General features: G+C 28.4%; 1 protein-coding gene across 2 annotated transcripts; it reads left to right on the plus strand.

The window, feature by feature from the left end:
- Positions 1–1,765: 1,765 nt before the first annotated feature.
- Positions 1,766–19,010, plus strand: LOC111027793. Of its 2 annotated transcripts, none has more exons than XM_022306225.1 (4): positions 1,766–1,812; positions 6,766–6,830; positions 16,299–16,563; positions 17,606–19,010. In XM_022306225.1, exons 2-4 carry the CDS (start codon positions 6,766–6,768, stop codon positions 17,981–17,983), a joined length of 708 nt encoding a protein of 235 aa, XP_022161917.1. In that variant the 5' UTR covers positions 1,766–1,812; the 3' UTR covers positions 17,984–19,010. The 2 variants fall into 2 exon arrangements, with proteins under 2 accessions (XP_022161917.1, XP_022161918.1); XM_022306226.1 differs by lacking the exon at positions 1,766–1,812 and adding an exon at positions 7,285–7,700 and having other exon boundaries at positions 6,760–6,830.
- Positions 19,011–22,011: the final 3,001 nt, after the last annotated feature.

The raw sequence follows: 22,011 nt of genomic DNA on the forward strand, positions 1-22,011 counted from the left end.
ACTGACACAGGAAAACTGTAAATTACGGTGGGCCACCATGTGAATAATATGTACTGGTAAAGTGGTAACCTAGTATAATACGACGTACTTACATAATATTATATTACTATCGTTGTAATTCGTTTTGAAAAATAAACATATTCGTAATATTATATTTATATATCGATACCATACAATGAAGTCAAACACGAATAGTCAATTATGACATTAAGTATCCATTTTTAAACGACCAACGATAATTAGTTAACTTTATGTAGTAATTATTTGTTTTGGTTTTTTTTCCACTCATTATGTTGTTAATATTTTAAGCCATATAAGATGGTAAAACTCGCACATAAGCTTACTGAGAGGACATTATTAATATAATAATTAGATTATTATTAATAGTGAAGTTATTACGAAGTTTTAGTACATTTTATAGTTCAATATTCTTCTTCTACAAATTATTATAAATAGATATAGGTGCATAACATTGCGCTCTAGATGAGAAATTATAGAAATATTACTTTTTTAAAACCCAAACATTTGTATTTAGACTACCTGCTGCTTTACACTTGTGTAATAATATAATCTTACAGACCAGTTTGCACAAATCAAAACTAGTTAGTTACAATATTATAATAATGTTACAAATAACTGTATAAATTGTAAACCCGGTGTACACAACAAACAATTATTCATTAATAGATCATTTTTTTCTTTTGGCATAACTATTATAATATTATTAAACAGCTAGAAATTCATATGATTTTTTTCTTATTTAAAATAGAAAAAATGCAAAATTTGTTTTAAAAATATCGCGTGGCGGTTGACAATGATAACAATAAAAAAGTAACAAATAGTTATAATAATCACACACATCACATAAATAACAGTGTGTGGTATTATATATTTATTGCTCAATTATTGTCGGTGGGTACCTGAAGGACGGCCGTATGAAATGCTATACAAAATATGTGATTTCTATTAGATATTGATGAACTTAAGATGGCACACTCGTCATTTCAAGAAAACAAATTGCATTTTTCTATTAAAACAGGATTTCCGTCATTAGTTTCTTTCATTGTTTTGTGTTAGACACAATATAGTCATTAAAGTGAAATATTATTAATTATTTTTAAATTATTTATACTACAATCGTGTAAAATATTGTGTATCAGGTAGAATCGTTGTCCATATATGGGTCGGGTGCCAAAGTCCAAATGAAACCGAAACTATACGGAATCTAAATATAAATTCTACGATGGTGCTTCTATTTTTTTTCGTTTTATTTAACGCCCCACCCAGAAAATGGACCGAAGATATATACCCAAGGCGACTTTATAAATAAAAAAATGCCTTACCATAACCAGAGCTCGGGTTCTATCGCACAACAATATTCTACGCGCGTCCGGTGTGGTAGAGGGGGCGAGGGAGATGGAGCGAGAATAGGAGTGGTTATAAGGGGAAGGTGGGTGTTTTAAATATAGTACCATCGGTTTCAAACGGACGCCAAATACGGTGCAATCTCGAATTTCGTAGGAGTCGCTGTTCCGCGGGTAACCGCCGAGCCCGAAACTAACGTTCAGTGCGTTAAGCAGCCGGAATTGTACACATTATTACTACTAATATGTGTGCACGGAAAGATAACTTATTATTGTTTTAATTTAATTAATCTTGAATATTTTGAAAACGATCTAGTCAGTTTTTTTTGTGAACTTTAATTATTTTTTGTTATTGATAATTATTAATATTATTTTTACACTTTTATTTGTAAATATATTTTAAGTGTTGATTTCACAATTATTTTGGATTTAAGTACACGATTTTGAGGTATTTATTCAATTTTGTAAATACAATTATTATTTATTACATGACATTGAATACCTACCGAAATACTATTTATTTTACTTGAGCAATCAGTTTACAATTAATATAAATAAATACATTGTAAATATATAGTATAAGTAGTGTAGTGTAGTATCGTGTATGTGTATGTAACCATAATTATTGTATAAAACAATACATTTAAAATGTATATAATTTTGTTCTAAAAACCTTATTAAACAAACTCAACATTAATTAATTAAAATTAAATAGATCAGAATATTATTATAATTCAGCCTATCTATATTTACAGTATGTAAAGATCAATAAAAAACAGTATTTTTTTCGCCTAAATATTGAATAAAAAACAAAATATATTTAGTTTATTAACATAGAATAGGTTTAACTGATAATCTTGATAATCACTACGTATTTGCGTAAAAATATATTAGTGTTTATATGCAATAACTATAAATTTAAAAAGTAAGTTCATTTAACAAAAAAACAAAAGTACCTACTCGAAGAGATTAGGTTAAAAAATAATTAATTTTGATTCACGTAAATGCCTCTGTATTTCTACTAACTTTTTGATGTAGTACGAATGCTGCATTTAATTACGTTAATTAGTTTTTGTTTAAAACGATCTCAGTATCAAATAAAAATTTGTCATTTCATATAATATAACCCATAAGGTATCTGGTATAGTGGTATGGTCACTAGTTTTTAATACAAAAATACGGTGTTGTACTCAATTAAAATGTTGGCTGTAAGCCGGAATCTTTTATTCATCTAAATATAAAAGTAATACAAGCATCTGATTAAAGATATTATGCTTTATAATCAGAACAAAGTTTTACTTTTGTATAACATAATATATAACTCTATGCCAAGTTTATTTATATATAATCAAAATTCTGTATGCATAACAATCACACATACTGGTTGTTATATGTATCACGTATGAGGAATGAGTAAATACTAGAAATAAAAATAGTTTATAGCCAAAAATGAACCAAAGTATAACCAGATAAGGTATCAAATACGATTAAAATGTAGGCATTATTATTTATGACTATTTTAATACACATAAATCATGTAACATAAGATATTCGATTGTTAAAATAAGTTAGGTTCGGTTTAAATTGAAAACCAGCATATCTAAAATATAGAAAAGAATGGTTAAATTTCACTTATCAAAAATTAATAGTAATGTAATTTATATATATATGTGTGTATTTTTTTAATGATATTTTTCCAGTTACGCTAAAATAATATCTATAATATACTTACCACCTACTAATGTAGTCGTGTTTAAAAAAATCTTCCAATATTATAAATCAAATTTCGTTTACTAGTAAAGATAATCTTTTTACCTACTCAATTACTTTTACATTATATTATTGGCCACATGCCCACATTTAGTGTTTAATTTGATGTATAGATACCTACGACGTTTCATTTGTCATATCCAAAAATGTCGGAAAAAATATGGAGACCTGTCTAATTTTATTTTAAATCAAATTATCAATTGGGTATTAGAATCGTTGAAGAACACGCAGTTATACATTTATTGCTTTTATATCCCTATAAGTTTATTAATAACTCAATCAAAACATGAATTGTATTGCACTTATGTAAATTATTGGAAAGACAACTAATATTTAAATAATTGCGGGATACAAAATATAATATTATTAAACAAAGGTACCAACTAACTTTTTCCCGTCCCAAAGATACACTATACAGGCATACATAATTAGCATATATATTTAGCCATATAGGTTTACTAACGTAACGTAGATTCTTAAACCAACTTAATAATCAATCATAATTTTTTTTTTTAATCGTATCACGATTAACATCTTTTTCAATCCTCACTTCTCTACTTGTACGAGTAGGTGAATTTCAAAAAATAGTTTTAAATACAGTTTTCTCTAAAAATGTAAAAAAGTTAATGGACTAATCCTTATATCAAATTCATTTAAATAACTATATTATTCACCAAAATGTAAGCATAAACAGTTGTACTTATAACTAACTCAAGATTGTAATGTTCATTCAATACTATTTATTTCAATATTATATTTTTTATCATGTCTTATATCCTAAATAAAATCTACAATTACCATGTATAGTTTTGAATGATTCGATCAACCACTCATTAGATAAATATACACGTATAAAAAATGTAAACAAAAAATATTGGTACGTACTTTTATTGAACATAAATTAGTATCGATAGCCATACTTACTAAAATAGTAAAATACTTTAAATTGCAGTGTATAAATTTCAAAATATAATATTATGCATTATGTATATTATTATTATTTAAACAAAATATATGTCTAATTACTTTAATGTAAGTATTTTAAAGGGTGTGTAGATAACTGAACGTTAATTTATTTAAATGATTTATATCGTTATACCTCAATATACATCTGTGATGTTTTTAAATCAATTTCCAAACTTTTTTATGATTCTAACACACTAAGTTCACCTATAAAAATGAATTGCACTTTTAAAAAATGTAGTGATTTGAAATTTTAAAATATAATAAACATAATACTACTATACAAATTCTATAACTCACCGATCTTTGACAGATTTACATATTAACTCTATTTTACACGATTACATAAAGATTAGGTTATATAACAACGAAAAATAAAAGTTTGAACCAATTACCACTTAAATACTTATTACAATACAGTTCCATAATTTATTGTAAATATTTTATTATACTATTCCTTAAATTGTACAATACATTTATAAATAATAATGACAACAACATATAATATACAACACTTTTTCAAAAATCTTTTTTGCAATGTGCAAATAATCAATTAATTAGTTATTTTTACTAGAACTTCAATCATTATTAATGATCGGTTTTATTTGCTTCTATCTATCTCGAGGCTAAGAATTAATATACGTATTTATACATACGGTATATACAATTTAATGTAATATATAATATATGAGCATGGCAATAAGGGCAATAAGGCATTTTGTAGGTGTTGCATGCCACTATTAACACCGTCCACGTGGGTGTAACTTGCTCAAACCGACAGCAATTCATTTGAGTAAAAAATATCAATCTAAATTTTATCAATACAGAGCCATTACAGTAAAATTGTTCAAAACCAATTTATTATCTTAATCAAACCAGTTGTTTTAATGTATTAATGATTGTGTTTTGTATACGTGTTAAAAACAAACTCGCATTTATACTGTCAATGCCTGTTGGCTGTTTAATTATAACCATCTCAGGTTTAAATGATATTTTCAATTTGTTTTTATTTAAATAACAACATGTGTAATGCTGTACCATCTGTGTTAGGTCGCATGATTTTCGAGATTTATTTAAGTTAAACGTATTGATAAGAAAACATTAATTTTCAGGCTGTGACATTTTAATAATGTTATGTGTAAACACAGTCTTGGCAGGTAGGTACTTGTTAATTACAAAGCGGTGTATAATATTATATTCACTTATATTTAGACAAGAAATTTAACAAATATTGTCGTGCGTGCAGGTGTTTGCATACAACGTAGGACGGTAGCCGGTAGGTTACACCTATTCTGGATCATAATATAATATTAAAATCTGTATGATCATGGAAAGGTCATAACTTATGAGTTATAACTTAAACATTTCATGCCTAAACAGTTAAAATATTAAACAACAATAATATTATAATGGGTCACTCGGCAGAGTAGTTTTTGTTTTGCGTAAGCATTCAGACAAATCACTTGGTCGCCTGCACTGCCAGTAAACGTCGTATGCATAATGTAATATATTTCGCTATAACATCCGTCAATGTTATTAGTGGCGGGGAAAAAAATCAGCCGAGAGCGATATAATATTGTCGTAGGTGTCTCCCGCGCGTGTGTGCGTGCCATTCACTGACCGGTTCTCGTTTTGTATGAATGAGAAATGTCGGTAAACAACAATATTGAAATAATTATTTATATTATTCATTCTCAAACAATCCACGGGCAGTAAAAGGTACACGCTGCTGCACGACCATCATATAGGTGTGTATGCCAAAATAAAACCCGTTTCCGAACGCCTGAGATATTGTTCCGTGACACACGGACAACATCGATATGAAGTCATGAAGATTATTTTATTACGTACCTGTTATAATATTGTATTAATATTATTATCATTCGCGCCAATAGGTTATTCGGAACATTAACACGTAACATTGAGCCATTGAAGTCCTTATGAACTCAGGGTGTGAAATTTTTTTACAAATTAAATCGTTGTTAAATAGGTACTCTTTTATTCGATTGGCCGTTATCATTACCACCTACAAATTATAATATTGATATTATTATTAACGTCCTCGACCAAGTACAAGACACGATCCCCCGAAATAATTATTAGTTTTTTTTTTAGTAAATTGCATTCGTTTGGCTTTGCGTGTGCAAAATAATATTGTATATGAAAAACATCAAACATGCTCAACATCTTTACTGAAATAAATTACTACACACAGCTAGCTTAAAACGTTTTAAAACTAAAAAAAAACTATAAAATGTTTAAAAATAATTATCAATCATATTAACGCATAAATCGACACTTCGTATTCCGAACTTTACACTTACAAATTATTATTTAACATACATCTAATATAGGAAAATCGGAAAATCGACTCTATAAAATATCGGTAAAGATTAGGCTGTATACTTTGTATGATATTCAAGACAATTAAAAAACTGAGGTAATTTTAATCACATTAAGAAAATTTCAGTTACATACGTATAGGTATGTATGGTGCCATATGGTCCCCCCAGATGCAAAAAAAAATAACAAAAGTCAATCAATTTTTTATAAAACAAATTAGCAAAATATAAATCATAATTAATAATAGCAAACAATACAAATTGCTATACATACCAAATGACTGGTAGTGTAATACCTAATGTAAGTGTAATATTCTTATTTTCAGATGCAGGGTATTGGTATTAAGACACAAGACCATGGAATCTTACCTGCAAGCAAAGACATTGTAAAGTAAGTAATTTAAAGCTATACAAATATAAAATGTAATTATATTGTTGGTATTATTGTTGTATTAGTCCAAAAAAATATTTGTACCCACATCATTATACCTACTTACAAGTTACAAACATATTATACTCATTGATGATACGTGTTCTAAAATCTATTGATCAACATTCAAAAGATGCTTTGTTGTGCTAAAAATTGTTAAATAACCACTTCATATTTCCCGTGATTTTCTTATGTATCTACATATATAAGTACTATAATAATAATTTGTATAACTTAAACTATAATTATTTTATTATTTAAAGAACAGCAATAAAAAAAACAAAACGTGCATAATATTTTTAATAGTAGATATTAAAATTCATCAAAGTACATATTATTCTCATATCGACTCAAAATAATCATTATGATAATATGATTATACACATTTCAACCGTACAACTTGTTTTAAAAATAGATCTGACGACATTGTGATTTGTGGATATGCAATAACGTGGAACGCGTTAACTGGTACCGAAGCGTATAAAGACGGCTTTCCAGCATACACGTGTTGAATATTGCCGCGTACGTGAAAAATGTTCAGCTGTGTCCAAGAACATAGTTTGGTTATTTGGTTAATCGTGTGGTAACCTAACCTAACCAAACAATCACAGCAAAGGTTTTAAAACGTGTACATAGTGGAAACCCTCCTTGAGAAGCCGAGAACCAACGTTTCACGTGGTGCTTCATATGTAAATACTGCTTTAAATGAAACGATAATTATTATAATCAACAGCAATATTTCATAACGTAAAAATCAAAATACATCGTGTTCCTCGACAATTCCAGCAATGCTCAACTTGAATCTTACAAATTTAGCTATATGTACCTCAGGTATGTTATGACTTGTAAATACATTACAATGTGTCAATGTTACATTAATAACAACACATTAAGGCCAGTAAAACGATCGCAGGTCGTATAAGCTTAATAATAACTATCTATCCTTAGTCCTTGCGTGGAACCTGTGAATAATATAGGTGACGTGATATATTAAATGCCTGTGTCTCAACTTGGCCGCCATCCTCGGCTTGTAATCCCGGGGAAACAGACAACGGGTTTTATCGGGTCAGAAAATATGATGACTGATGAGGCTTGCAAATGTAACATAATATTGATTATAATTACGATTTACCTATCAGCTAATGATAATATTGTGTACAACACTTGTCCAGTTGTCTTGTTCCGCTGACATGTTTTCGCACTGATAACACCTATAGTCACCGGCACGCATGGACAACGACATGGAATCGGTTTTATCGAGGAACGGTGAAAATTCTAATGGCACTGATATCGGGATATAACAATATTAACTTTACCTTTTTATAATAATTAACAATGAATGGGCGGCCACCTGTCACGTGACAGATTCTCCATGATTCTGTTGCCACTCATCACGAGTTCGTGAAAATTTCGAGCAGTGAAAACTTACGATTCAGGTGAAACAAGTCTTGTGTGGAGGTACGGATATGTATTTGCAAACCTCATCACTTCCGCCCCGACGAAATGTTTTGACTGTTTCCAGAAGATTATACGAACCCGTTTTTTAAGAATAGGTATTGTGATAATACATTTAAAATACTAGGATTATAAATACGTTTCGAAATAAACTTTAGCTGCTATGAATAGATCATTTAGTGAAGAATATGTAGGTAATGTCCATATTTTGATTAGTTTTAAATTATTGTTAGAAATAAGTCAAGTCGGAATAGATACTGTGTATTAAATTGTAACTCGCACATGAAACCATTAAACGCAAATCTTTCGAAACGTTTTCCTATTTGTTGTTTTTTGATTTGATCGTCTCGTGATCAATACATTAAAACCGACACGATCGTTTAAGAATAAATCGAGAAAGGTATGACAACATATTATACCCGTCGGTAAAATGAAAAAAAATATATATACTAGACGGCTGACACTAAACGTAAATGGCAGCGCCATCTAGCGAGTAGTAAAAAACGGCCGTCAAAGGTAGTTGTTAGCGCGAGTGCACTCACCGACGTTCTCAGTTCAAAATGACGACGGTAGATAGCGCCGCCGTTACCGTTCGGACTCAACGACTGAATATTACCATAACGACATATTACATGTAAAGACGTCGGTGTCATTTTCTAAAGACACATCAGGTGGCTCCGATCGGTAGGGAGAGGGTGGTTGAAGGGTGGGGAGCCAGTCTTGAGATATCAAAACAACATATTGATACCATGCTGTGGTGATCACTAGAACTATTTTTTAGCTCATACCCGATGACTTATGGCTAAGGTTGATGAGTAGTAAGTAGTGAAACGGAACGATAATACAGCCAATACCTGGACAACGACAGTGATGACTCATAACGAGTTTTAATTGTTACGATGAAAAACACATTTCGCGAATTAACACTAAAGGCATTGATTTGATATTTTAATCCTGTGACACCGTGAATCGGGGATTTATTTGCAACAGCGTCAAATTTATACTCCGAAATTCAAATTTATTGTAAGTGTAGAATAGTAAGAATATAGGTAATAAAATATACCCAATTAGCCAAATTTACAATAAACTTTCTATTGTTTTCTTTAATTATAATCTGAGAATAAAAAAAAAAGTGATTTGAGTATAATAAAATATAGCAGAATGGTGATACTAAATTACTAATATTGCAGTTTGTAGTTTTGTACGACTTTCGAGGGTAGACTCTTGGGTAACCTTTCGATTTTCAACTTTTCAAAGTATTCAAAATAATATGTCGTCAATTTTCGATTTCCACGTGATAACTAGTTTAAGTCAAAACTTATTCCAATATGTACGACAAAATCGTATACAAAAACAATTTTTAATCATTAATCATTGTAACATTTTCGTGGTTGTTGTTAATCACTGTTGTGTACTTTAGGTATATTACTATATTATAGGGATGATTGATGAATAATGACAAATATTAATTCTAAGTGTCAAACGTGTAACCATGTGTATACTATTTACCCACACAAATGAATAATTTTAGGATCCAGGAATTCATATCATTTTACATTTTTACCCAACGTCCAATATTTATTATAATAAAATAAATAATTAATATTGAGAAAAGAAAACTTGATGATATTATTATTACTATTATTAACACTCGAGTAAATTGTGTTGAAGGGACAACAAATAGGGTTGTTTTCTTGAATCGACATTGGAACATACATTCTGTGCAATGGCCGTGTCATTTGTTTGTGTTTTACGACTTTCTGTAATTTTAAACAAAAAATGTTTTGTGGAAAATATTGTTGTTGTCATTCAACATTTTCCAGTTGGAATTTCTGACTTGTTGCTCTACGAAACACGTCGGTGAGAGTGAAATGGTTAATTTTCCTACACTGAACCCCTTGCAAAAGAATCTTTAGAATATGTTTCGCTACCTACTTCAAATTATGAAAACAATTTTAGTTTAAAAGGTTTTTATTATTTTTAATTTTATTACTACCCTGCCGAAAACAATAATTTGTTCATTATTTAAATTGCTTGAAAAAAATTTAAACATTGAACTCTAACTTGTTTGTCAACTCAAGCCCGACTGCAACTTTCAATTACGTGTTTCAACATCCCAAGTGGGATTTTCAATACCCCGCTAAAACGAAATATATAAGATTTTAAAAACATGTGTTTCTATTTTTTTTGTGTAATTCTCGTCACTGGTAGATATATAATAGTTCATAAGATTTTGTACAAAATAATATCGATCGATTATAAAGGTTGGTATGGTACATATTCTAAATTATAATAAAAATGCGTATTAATTATTTTGTATAATATGATTTCTCATAATATCAATATCGAAATCTCGATGATTTTTGTTCTTACAATGTTCCAGTCATAACATTTTGGAAATTTTTGAGAAAAATGTTAAAGAGTATAAATAGTCAACGTTTTCGTATAATAAATTCGTCATTAATATTATAATATAATATTAGACACGCACACGTAGGTACGTAAATAATTGCAAGTACCCATATATAGGTACACTTTCATGAAATATGGGTGTATTTATAGATCAGTATATTATTATAACATTTAATACGAACTCGGAAAGCAGCAAAATATTCCAGTGCGGGTCATCGACACCGTCAAACGGCCATCGGTATTTGAGTATTTCCTGGTATTTCGACAATCAGCCAAAGTCGTTTACTCGTTTACGACGTTAAAGTACACTTTTATAATATTATATAGACATTATTTTAAACCATATGTGCGTACAGTGTACAATGTACACGTGATGACTATAATGTGTTTATTAATATTATTATTATATAACTATGTATGTATAGAAATCGTGTTTTTGATATTATTAAATCTTGGAAAGACGTACAGTGTACATAATGCAGTTATCGTTGACACGTCTAAACATATTATCTGATTTGAATATCAGATTTTTGTGTGCAGTGCCGTAGACATAATTATGTAATGGGGGAAGGGGGTACACAGAGATAACATGAATCTAGGACGTTTCCCCCTGACCAAAAATTAAAAGCCGAAATATCAAACAATATGTACAAATGATTGAATTAATATTTAAATATAATTCAATAATACTTTCACATGACTTTGGTTTAATAATCTTTACCCATTAAATTGGGCAATAAATTCATAATTTGAATGATAATAGTCAAAAGATGGTGATATATTTTGGGTTAAACCAGAAGACCTATTCTCCAACCTACTGAACTATACCAACTATATTGAGTAAAAAAATATATTTTTATTCAGGAGGGAAATATCTCAGTCCGGGGGATAACCCTCACTTTGGCTACGTGACTGGGCACCAAAGGGTTAAGTCTCTTAGGTATATCAACTCAGATAGGTCGTTTAAGTCACACGTACATTCTTCCAATTTCGGGAACACGACCGTGGTGGACAGTATTATAATAATAATATCATTGGAAACATAAATATTTCAATTTTTCGTTTTTGGGCAAAATACAACAAATTGAAATCCATGTAAAGTTGGTTGTTATCTTATTTTAATTTGTATTTAATTTTCTCTCTTACTCGATAAATCTGAGACTATCACGCATAGGAATGCAAACTCAAATTGTTGCAATAATAACTGTTATTTTCTCATATTTTGAGTTGTGAATTATTTTTCGTGACATAAATCATTCATCATAATATTATTACTTGTTTGTAGCTGCTATCCCTGCGATAAAAAAAATGTGAGTTTATATGAGCACTTAAGACATAATATTATGTACATGTAGGTAAACCACACACGTAATAATACGTTTTAATTACGTATCGATGATCGTCTTCTACCTAGTCTTAAAACAGTTTTCCCTCCAACCTCCTGTATTTATTACCGAGAGCCCAAGTGTTATGTTACGACTTTTTTTCACAACTCAATATCTGTCTGTTCTGAACCGGAAGCGGGGTCGAATGCGGGTGAGATTCCAACGGTCATTTAGCTCTTATATTACAATGGGTATTAAGCATAGACATAATAGTTTCTTTTTTTTTTTGTTCCACGCGCTCACGCATTAATCGTCAACATGTTCCTTTATTTGGCATTCAAATATAAAGAGCACTAGTCCATTCCAAGCGCACTCATAATCGTTTACTTCTAAAGGGGCTAATGTATCTTTTAACAGACAATCGATTATCTGAAAGACTATTTTATGTGAAAAAAAATTATTCGTAACAGAAGTTGAATGGCTGTGAGTCATCGATGAGAGAGCGTGTATACACAGGTCGAGTCCATAGTTCAATATTTCTATTATACTTTATACTATAATATATTATTATATTATAATACTTGTCTGGTACCTTGTACCTACAAGGCTACAACGTATTTTAGACTTTTGGATGTCTGTTTATGAAAAATAATAAAATACGTTGTCTATGTTCCTCTTACAATATTGTCGTTTTTACTGTTTTTAGAATCGACAAGTTTTTTTACGTGTTATAATATTTTAATTGTAAGCCATAAATATTATTAATTTTTAGACTATGAAATATAGCATTATTATTAATTTTATGTTTTTACTAAGGCGTAATACACTATACACTTATCCAAAAAGAATAGGACAAAACATATTTTATCTGTAAAAAAAGTGGACGAACGAAACATTTTTTTTTAATTAATCACTTTCATGATTTATTACAAATCACAATAACCTGATAAACTGAACAAAACAGATTTGTATTCTTAAATAATAGTTATTCGCCAATGATGTCATTATAGTTTAGTAATTAAATTGTCATAAAAAAAGTGTAAACAAACTAATATTAAGTAGGTAGATAGGTATTAATTAATTAGCTGTAAAATCAATACAATAATCTAATCTAGCCAATACGTTAACCAAACATAAAATAAATAATTATTAATATAAGTATAATGTAAAGTACTTAGGTGTAGTTACTTTTAGCTTTTAAGTAGGTAAAAGATACAATTTTATAATTTCAAACATTTAAAAGTAAATAAACTGTTATAAATTTAATGGTAATCGGAATAAAAATCCCCCGGTGAACAACCACGGAAAAATAATCCCTGACCCTAGGAAAAAAATCCTACAATATAACTCATAAACACATGCAAATTATTGAACAAATATTTTATTAAACTCTAATTAGTGTAGTTAGTAGTTACCAACATTATTAATATTTAATTATATATATATATACTTATAGTGAAGTAATATATACTATGATGTAGGAAATGTTCAATTTTTATAGCTAAGGATTGAAAATTTAAAATATTACCTACGTTTCTTATAATATTTTGGCTATAATGTAAATAAAATATTATTAGGAAGTTTTTTTACAAGTTTTACTTCCTATAGATGAAATATTTAAAATATTATAAAATAAAAATAAAAATAATTATCAAACAATAGTTAATTTTACTCAAAGTAAAAAAAAAATCAGTTATCAAAGGTACACACTACAGTACTACACCATACACTACAATAGGTAACATTTTAAATTCTTAATTCTTATATAGTATATTATATTGTCAAAATGTTATAGAAAATAACCTAAATTAATAAAAAAAAAAATTATTTTAGTTACTTAATTTTACAGAATTATACATAATATCGCAGTTTTATAAAACACAATATTATTAGTAAAAAGTATATATTTGTAATTAAATATTAATAATGATGGTAATTAGTAATTACACTAATTAGCGTTTAAAAAAATATTTGTTCAATAATTTGCAAGTGTTTGTGAGTAATATGTATAGTCTGGGGATTTTTTTCTGGGATTGTTCGCTGGGGAATTTATTTTCCGGGGATTTTTATTCCGCAATTCGAATTTAATATCTATTTAATATTGAATTGTCAAAAAAAAAAAAAAATTATCTTCTATACATTATTATATATAAATATTAAAGTTAATAATATAAAATAATATGTAGTATGTACAATACATAATTAATGATAATTAAAATTATTACTAGCATATTATTATATATTACTTTATTATAGTTTAAAATTATTGAGCTATATAAATTATCATTAAAACAAAATACAACGCGTCTTAATTGTTTAAATATATGAAATACAACACTTAAGTCATTGATTTAAATTTTTAATTAATATGGATCGAAATAATTATAGTCAACATAATGTACAATATTTGATTAAACGATAAGTAATGCCAAATATAATAGGTATTTTAATTATATTATTATGTTCGTTTTATTTAGGTCTTCCAATAATAAGATTTATTTATTAGTCAACTATAATAATTGGGAAATTAGTGTTGTAGTGATTCTGTGTATAATTTATACTTTTAGAAATCATTGTCTCATTTAAAACACTGGACAATAAAATTGATTTAATGCACTTAAATTAATATCAAATAATGACTCATTATTTTTCATTAAACTTGAAAAATAATGATTTAAAGAAAATAAAATATTTATTAGGTACCTAAAATGAATTTGGGTTAGGACTTTTTCATGCCAACTCTGGTATATTCACTACCAATACATTTTTCTGATGGAGTGAAGTAAAAAATTATTAAATATTAGGTAGGTAGTAATAAGTTAATTTAATTTGATAATAATATTTAACATTTATAAAATGAATCACGGACGTTTCGCCCCCGCCGTTTCGTCCCCGCCGTTTCGTCCCTGTCAAAAAAATCAGTCCACGGACATTTCGTCGCCGGCAATTATTGAGACAGGACATTTCGTCCTGGACAGTTATTAGCCATAGGACGTTTGATCCCCGGCATATTTTCATTAGGTATACTGTATAGGACATTCTTCGTTCTCAGGGTTTTAATTACCTCATACAAAATTCATTATTTTACTAAAATTTACTACATTTATTTTTTATTTTTTATTCTTTTAATTCTTAATTTTTTCTACTTATAATTATATATTATACTTATAGTACCTATTTAATTTTAATTTATTAATTTTTATTACATTTTGTATTGACTTAATACAATTGTGATTTATTTAAATCTTGACTATTTGTAATTGTATTGCACGAATATTGATTATGTATTTGTATAGTTTGTAGTATTGTCATTTAAAGATTAAATTGTTCATTAAAAATTAATGCATTTAGATTATCAAAGTATGCCGGGGACCAAACGTCCTATGGCTAATAACTCTCCGGGACGAAACGTCCTATCTCAATAATTGCCTGGGACGAAACGTCCGTGTAATGGTTTTTTGACGGGGACGAAACTGCGGGGGTGAAACGTCCGTTAACCTTATAAAATTGGTCCAAACACACTGCAGACGGAACAATTCTCTTGTCTTGGCGCGGCGGTGCCTCGGTAGAAAAATAGTTATTAATTTGTGTTCGGAATCCAAATCCATTTTAGTAGACAAGTTAGACAAAGTGATGATAAATTAAGCAATGGAGACTTTTTGACATCTGTGTCTAACAATATAAGAAAACGAACTGACTAAACCGAACCTGACTATAATTTCATTATAATTATTATATATACAATTTTTTTGACCGACTAACTGATATTATATTATATTATTATAATTACCTATGTAATTTTTTTTTATAATTTTTAAGATTTAAAAACTATATGGTTAATTTGGCGATTTTTTCCGGGGTTTTTTATTCCGGGATTCGTGGCACCACAATATGTACGGCCTGACACAGTTTTCAATGAAACAGAATATTTTTTTTTATTATTATTATTGTTACAGCATCGACATCAAGGTTATAAGCTTACAATATGATTATAATATAGTTATGTACATTAAGGGGGTTTTCACAATGATGTTTAAAAATAGAATATTTTCATATTGTGCCTATAATACTACCTAATAGAGCAATAAAGTAATATATTAAAGACTTCGCAATAATTTATGTGTACCATCACAACAAAATTACTCAAATTAAATACAGAAGTCTGCAAGTTTCCTATAATATTTAAATAATGTTTTTTTTTTTTTTATGAAAATTGACCATTTCATTTTCTTTATAGAAATCGACGAAAATCTAGATGGAAGCTTAAATTTCATCATCAAGCATTACCTCCAGAGTATTTGAATCATTATGAAGCATCTATGATGTCTCCTCAACCATCTCCAGGGATTTCATCATCTCCTACACCTGTCCTTTTCACGGGAAATGTCAAATCAAAACTACCACCGGAAGCTCAAACTAGTGTCCGTTTTGATGATCTACCATACATGGGAGAGATGACATTAGACAATGCAAAACCGCGAAGGGGACGCAAACCAAAAAAGGTAAACATTATGCATATTGTGAAAAATAAATAAAATAAAATAAATATATATAGAAGGATAGGTACTCTTTCAAAATTTGGTTTTTTACATCGAAATACCTGTACTCAGACAAATATTATGCTTTGAAGTATGACAGTGGCGTAGCCAGGAGGGAGGCTGAGGGGGCTGCAGCCCCCCCTGAAATGTTAATGAAATTTAAAAATTATTTTAATGGTATTCGATCAAAAACTAAACTACCGCTGTGTAAAAAATTGATCAGCCCCCCCCCCCCCGAAAAAAATCCTGGCTATGCCACTAAAGTATGACATTAAAAATGTATGATCATTTAAAAAAGTAAAAATTTACAAATTATACTGGCAAAAAATAGTAAAAGAATTGTTTTTCAAGAATAGAGCTTTCAAATAATTTCAAATAACGTAAAAAAAAATTTTTCAAAATCGATTATACATTTCAAAATAATTATTAGTATTTACTATTTAGTGTAAAAAGTATCACCCAGTAATCAGTATAAATGTAAACAAATCTATAAGAATAAGTTTTCTGTTACTGCTCATAGATATTGAATATATAAATATTGTTATACGTAACATATTATTATAATCTTCTTAAAAATGTATGTTATCTTATCGAACTACACTAGACACTATCAAATTAAAAATATGAAATATAATAATACGTTAACATTATACAATCAGTGTTATAAAACACCTTATAAACACAAGACTTTATTATTAATTAATTCACTTTTATGTTTAAATACTACATTGTAGATTTTTGAAAAAATGTTATCTATATAATTTGACAATAGCGTGATAATAAGATGAAACTATTAAACAGAAATTAATGTACTTAAACATCAAATAAATCTAAAGAATGTAAATTTCATTCTTTGTTACTTCATTTGTAAACTTATGGATAGTAAGTCCCAATTGGATACAGTGTATATGAACAATAATACCTAATATAACAATTCAAAATAATAATAGAACATTTATTTGTATTTCATTGTATTTACTAATCAGATGTTGTAATTGTGTTATAGGCTGATATATGTCACTTGATATATAAAAACTACGGTACAACTGTCGTAGAAGAACCTTTGAACCTATGCGTCAGGGACCAGATATCATCGATAAATGATTTTCAACTACCTGGATCTACCAGTCTCCAAGAAACATTGAATCTTCAATCAAAAGACTCCAAACGTAAGAGCAAAAAGTCACTGGCAAGAGAGCGTTTGGAAAAAACATTCAAAGAAAAAGGGTTCTTGATACAGACCCAACAATTAGAATCCGCGCAAGGAGCCACGTACTGTAAATTTAGACAGTTAAGGAAGTTTACACGATATCTGTTTAGAAGTTGGAAACATCATTTACCTGGTGATGTCGTAGACAACGGTGTCAATAGTCAGATTACCTGAATTGTCTACTAATTAAATAATTTGATTTATAAGTGTTGTTTCTATGAGTGAATTATATTTAATAATTCTTAGAACTCAATACATGGACGAGAGTGAAATGTGAATATCTAAGTGTTTAGAAGCGAAATTAAAATCAATGTGTTAAGAACACAATTTAATAAATTTATTGGAGACAAAGAAGTTTTATCGGTGAGTGTTATTATACAATTTTGAAAAAGAAAAATGTATTTGCCAAAGTAAAACATCGAATATAAATGTCTAAATGACGTTAAAATGTAAACAAAACACGAGCATAAAGCAAAATAATAAAGCTTTGTTATTTGTTTTATGAAATCTTTACAGCTTACTGTACAATAAGGGGTACATCCAATATTCCTTAATAGGAATCATTAACTCGTGTAGTTTAATTTACATAAATTAATACCATCGTAATTTAAACAAAGAAAATAGTTAATTATTTGGTGACAAAATAAAAATATTGAAAAAGAGACTATCCATCATTAAATGAGTTTTTAATATTTTTAATTCTTATGATTCATGAAACACTGACATGGTAGCGCTGTGGCGTTAAAAATGAAGATTTTCATTTTGTTTACTTCCTTAAATACACTTATAGATGGGCAATGAGACGAAGGGTGACCTTGATATTTTCACAATACTATTTTAAAAACCACTTTCAGTACAAACGTGGACTTTATAAAATTATATTGTAAGAAATAGCGAAGTAAAAAAAAGAAAGTCTAAAAAATAGTCTACATACTCGTAAGTCGTATTATAGTTGTAACTCTCTTTATAATATGACTTCGTGAGATTCAATTTTCATAATTATTTATATTAACACTGTTTCCAAAATTATTGGTCATGTCCTTAATATTCTGTTGTGTCATATTATACAATAATACGTAACATGTGCTTATAATGTTTGTATCTTATTTCTTAAATAAAACGTGCAAAAAATATAAACCAACAGTCATGAGATTCATAAGTCATAACATATGACAGATGCATATTGAAAATAGGTATAATATACAGGTATGATATTAGTTTTCAAAATTTTAACCTTGATACCTTTGTTATTTTTTTAAATATTATACATATTTCAATTGATTTTTTTTAATGTTGAATTCATCTTAAAAATAATTTATAAAAATTTAAAAATATTTATTTATTAAATTTAATAGAATATGATATAGGAATTTATCTTTAAAAAACACTTGCATAACATAATAATATTTTATACTTACATTTTTCCACGTTCAAAAATTTAAAAACCATATACTATAATTGACATTATATATTTGTCTTTGTACAGCTAAATAATTATTTACTTTAAAATTCAAGCATTTTATATCAAACTATTTGAGTATACCTTATAATTTGTTTTTTATTATTAGATTATTCATATATACATATATATATATATATTTGAAAAAGGATATTCGTTTTATTTATTAACTACCATCTCTATATTAGATTATGATCATAGATGATTAATCATCAGTTTATAATTAAATATCATTGATAATAATAAAATGAAGGCATCATTTTACTCCTTCCTCGTAATTTATTATTTATATAATGATAATAATGTAGGTGTAGTATAATATATATAATAGCCTAATGCAGGACACAAAACTCAAAATCAATAAAAATTACTTTATTCCTTATTTGCTAGGTTTGGCAATTTATTAGTAAATAAAATCAATCGTTTTAGTATATTTGTATAACTTTAGTTTATTTTACAAGTATGAAATGTCATATTATATTGATGGACTAACAAATTATTATTTATTTATCTGTGGACTGTGATAAGTAAGGTTCTATTGGTGCTAAAACCACGAATAAAAATGTTGTATAATATGTTGACAAATATTTTAGTACCTACTATACCTATTGTATATGAACACTGATCTTGTTTGTTTTTTACTTGTTTTTACTTTGCTTAGTAATAATGTTTATTTGTGGTTAAACTATATTGTTACCAACACCATTAGCCAAGCTAATTTGTTGAATTATTTATATTTTTGAAGAATAACAACGAATGTATTATAATAATAATTATATGTTTTTATTAAAAAAAATGTTGTCAATGTGTATTCATTTTTAAAATGTATTCGTCATAAAGGGGTTAAGCAATCTGTAAATCTGACTTCTGAAATATACTTATTAAAGAATAAATATTTAAGAAAATTCAATCTTTAAGGTAGGTGAAATTAGATCTATTGTAGGAACATACTTATTGATATTAATAAAAAAAAAATATTATATTTTTAAATTTATTAATATATAAAATTATATTAAAAATGTATAAATATATATAATATTATAATATCTTAAATATTTCCTGAAACTTGTTGGTATACGTTACAAAAAATGCATTGTATTTTGCACTGATGTAAAATCATAAAGAATAGACAAATATATTTTACACTTCTAAAATAAAAAATGTATACAATTATATGTCTGTAAAATTATTTATAATAGGTACTCTTGTTTTTTTTTTTTTTTTAATTTAAGCTTCTGCAACTGAGGCCATTAGCTGTAGGTTGTGGTACTGTAGGGTTTTGGGACTGTAGGGTTGTTGAACTGTAGGGTTATGGAACACGTGTGGGTTTGTTTGGCAGAATTTCTTGTGGGCACCCGTAGGTTTCTGCCATACTCGGTTGGGGGATGGCGGCCTCTCTCTCCAGACACCGTGACTGCCCGGAGAGAAAGAAGTGGCGCGCGTGACCGAGGTTCCAACCGACGACGGTGACTCTTGTTTTTATATAATTATATAGATAAGATGCAAGATAAAAATATACCTGCACTAACGTCGTCTCCTATATTACCTCGTGATTGTCATCTCCTTTTGAATGCTCCAATCTCCAACTCTGGAATGGGGAGAGGGGGAGTCAAAAATAAAAAATTCCAGTACTTTTTAAAATAATCAGGAAAAACAAAACAAAAAAGTGGTAAGTATGGATGTTGCTCTGCTGTACAGTGGGTTACAAGTGGGTCACTGTAATGGATGACTTTAAATTTGTATTCATTTGTATGTCCCATTCACACTAAAAAAGTCCATACCCCTCCCCTCCATTTTCAAGGATTGTCAATCCCAATATCCTAAGAAGTAAAATACCTCGGTGTCTTACTTGACAAAAGATTGACCTGCGGTCTTCATATCAAATCAAAAAGAAAAACTCTTAAGTCGACTGACTTTTACGGTGCCCGATTCTAAAATCAAAACTACCCTTCCACACAAAAATAATCATTTAAAAATCCTTATTAAGGCCTATCTGGGCTTATGCAATCCAGATCTGGGGATACGCTAAGCCATCTCAAATACGTACCCTCCAAGCCTTCTAATCAATCAATCTCCGCATTATCTCTTTTGCACCTTATAGTGACTTAGTAGGTATCTAATTCCACACTTAAAAATGACTTCAAAATAGAAACAGTAAATTAGCCACAAAACAATACAAAAAATTTCACTCTAAATTACAGTCTCACTTTAATCCTTGAAATGGCTTCCAACTCGCTTCCTAGCAATCCCCCACGCCGTTTAAAGAGAAAATGGTGTCGTGACTTATTAAACGATTAAATCACTGACTATCACTGGATGGTCTCCCTCCTCATGTGTTCATGTTGTATAGTGTATTTATTGTATGTTCAGATTTGCTTATAATGGCTTATAGGTAAGATTGTAAATATTCTTTTTAAGATAAAAAAAAAAATAAAAGTAAAAATAATTTGTGTTCAATGATATAAAATCATTGTATATGAAAAACAATTTTGAGTGATCTGTCAGTACGTAATATTACTTAGTAATTTTGTATATTAGATGATATTACTGAGATTAAAGTAATTTATTTTTCTATTGAGTATTAGTATAACAGTAAGTTAAATCAATTTTCGCCAAAAAATTACATTTTAAAAGTCGTTGAGTGCATAAAATATAATAATATTCCAAATTAACTTAAATCATTATTCTTGGATTTTAGATATATTATGTCGTAGAAATTTGAGCATAAAATAAGTATAAAAAA

This window comes from Myzus persicae, unplaced genomic scaffold (assembly GCF_001856785.1).
Source record: "Myzus persicae strain clone G006 unplaced genomic scaffold, MPER_G0061.0, whole genome shotgun sequence".
In the NCBI taxonomy this organism is placed as follows: domain Eukaryota; kingdom Metazoa; phylum Arthropoda; class Insecta; order Hemiptera; family Aphididae; genus Myzus; species Myzus persicae.

What these genes read in the sequence shown, in the direction of transcription:
- LOC111027793 (XM_022306225.1), top strand. Translation starts at nt 6,766, where the DNA reads ATGCAGGGTATTGGTATTAAGACACAAGACCATGGAATCTTACCTGCA. An exon ending in GCAAGCAAAGACATTGTAAA is followed by an intron (nt 6,831 to 16,298) that starts GTAAGTAATTTA and finishes TTTTCTTTATAG; the next exon opens with AAATCGACGAAAATCTAGAT. An exon ending in GGGGACGCAAACCAAAAAAG is followed by an intron (nt 16,564 to 17,605) that starts GTAAACATTATG and finishes ATTGTGTTATAG; the next exon opens with GCTGATATATGTCACTTGAT.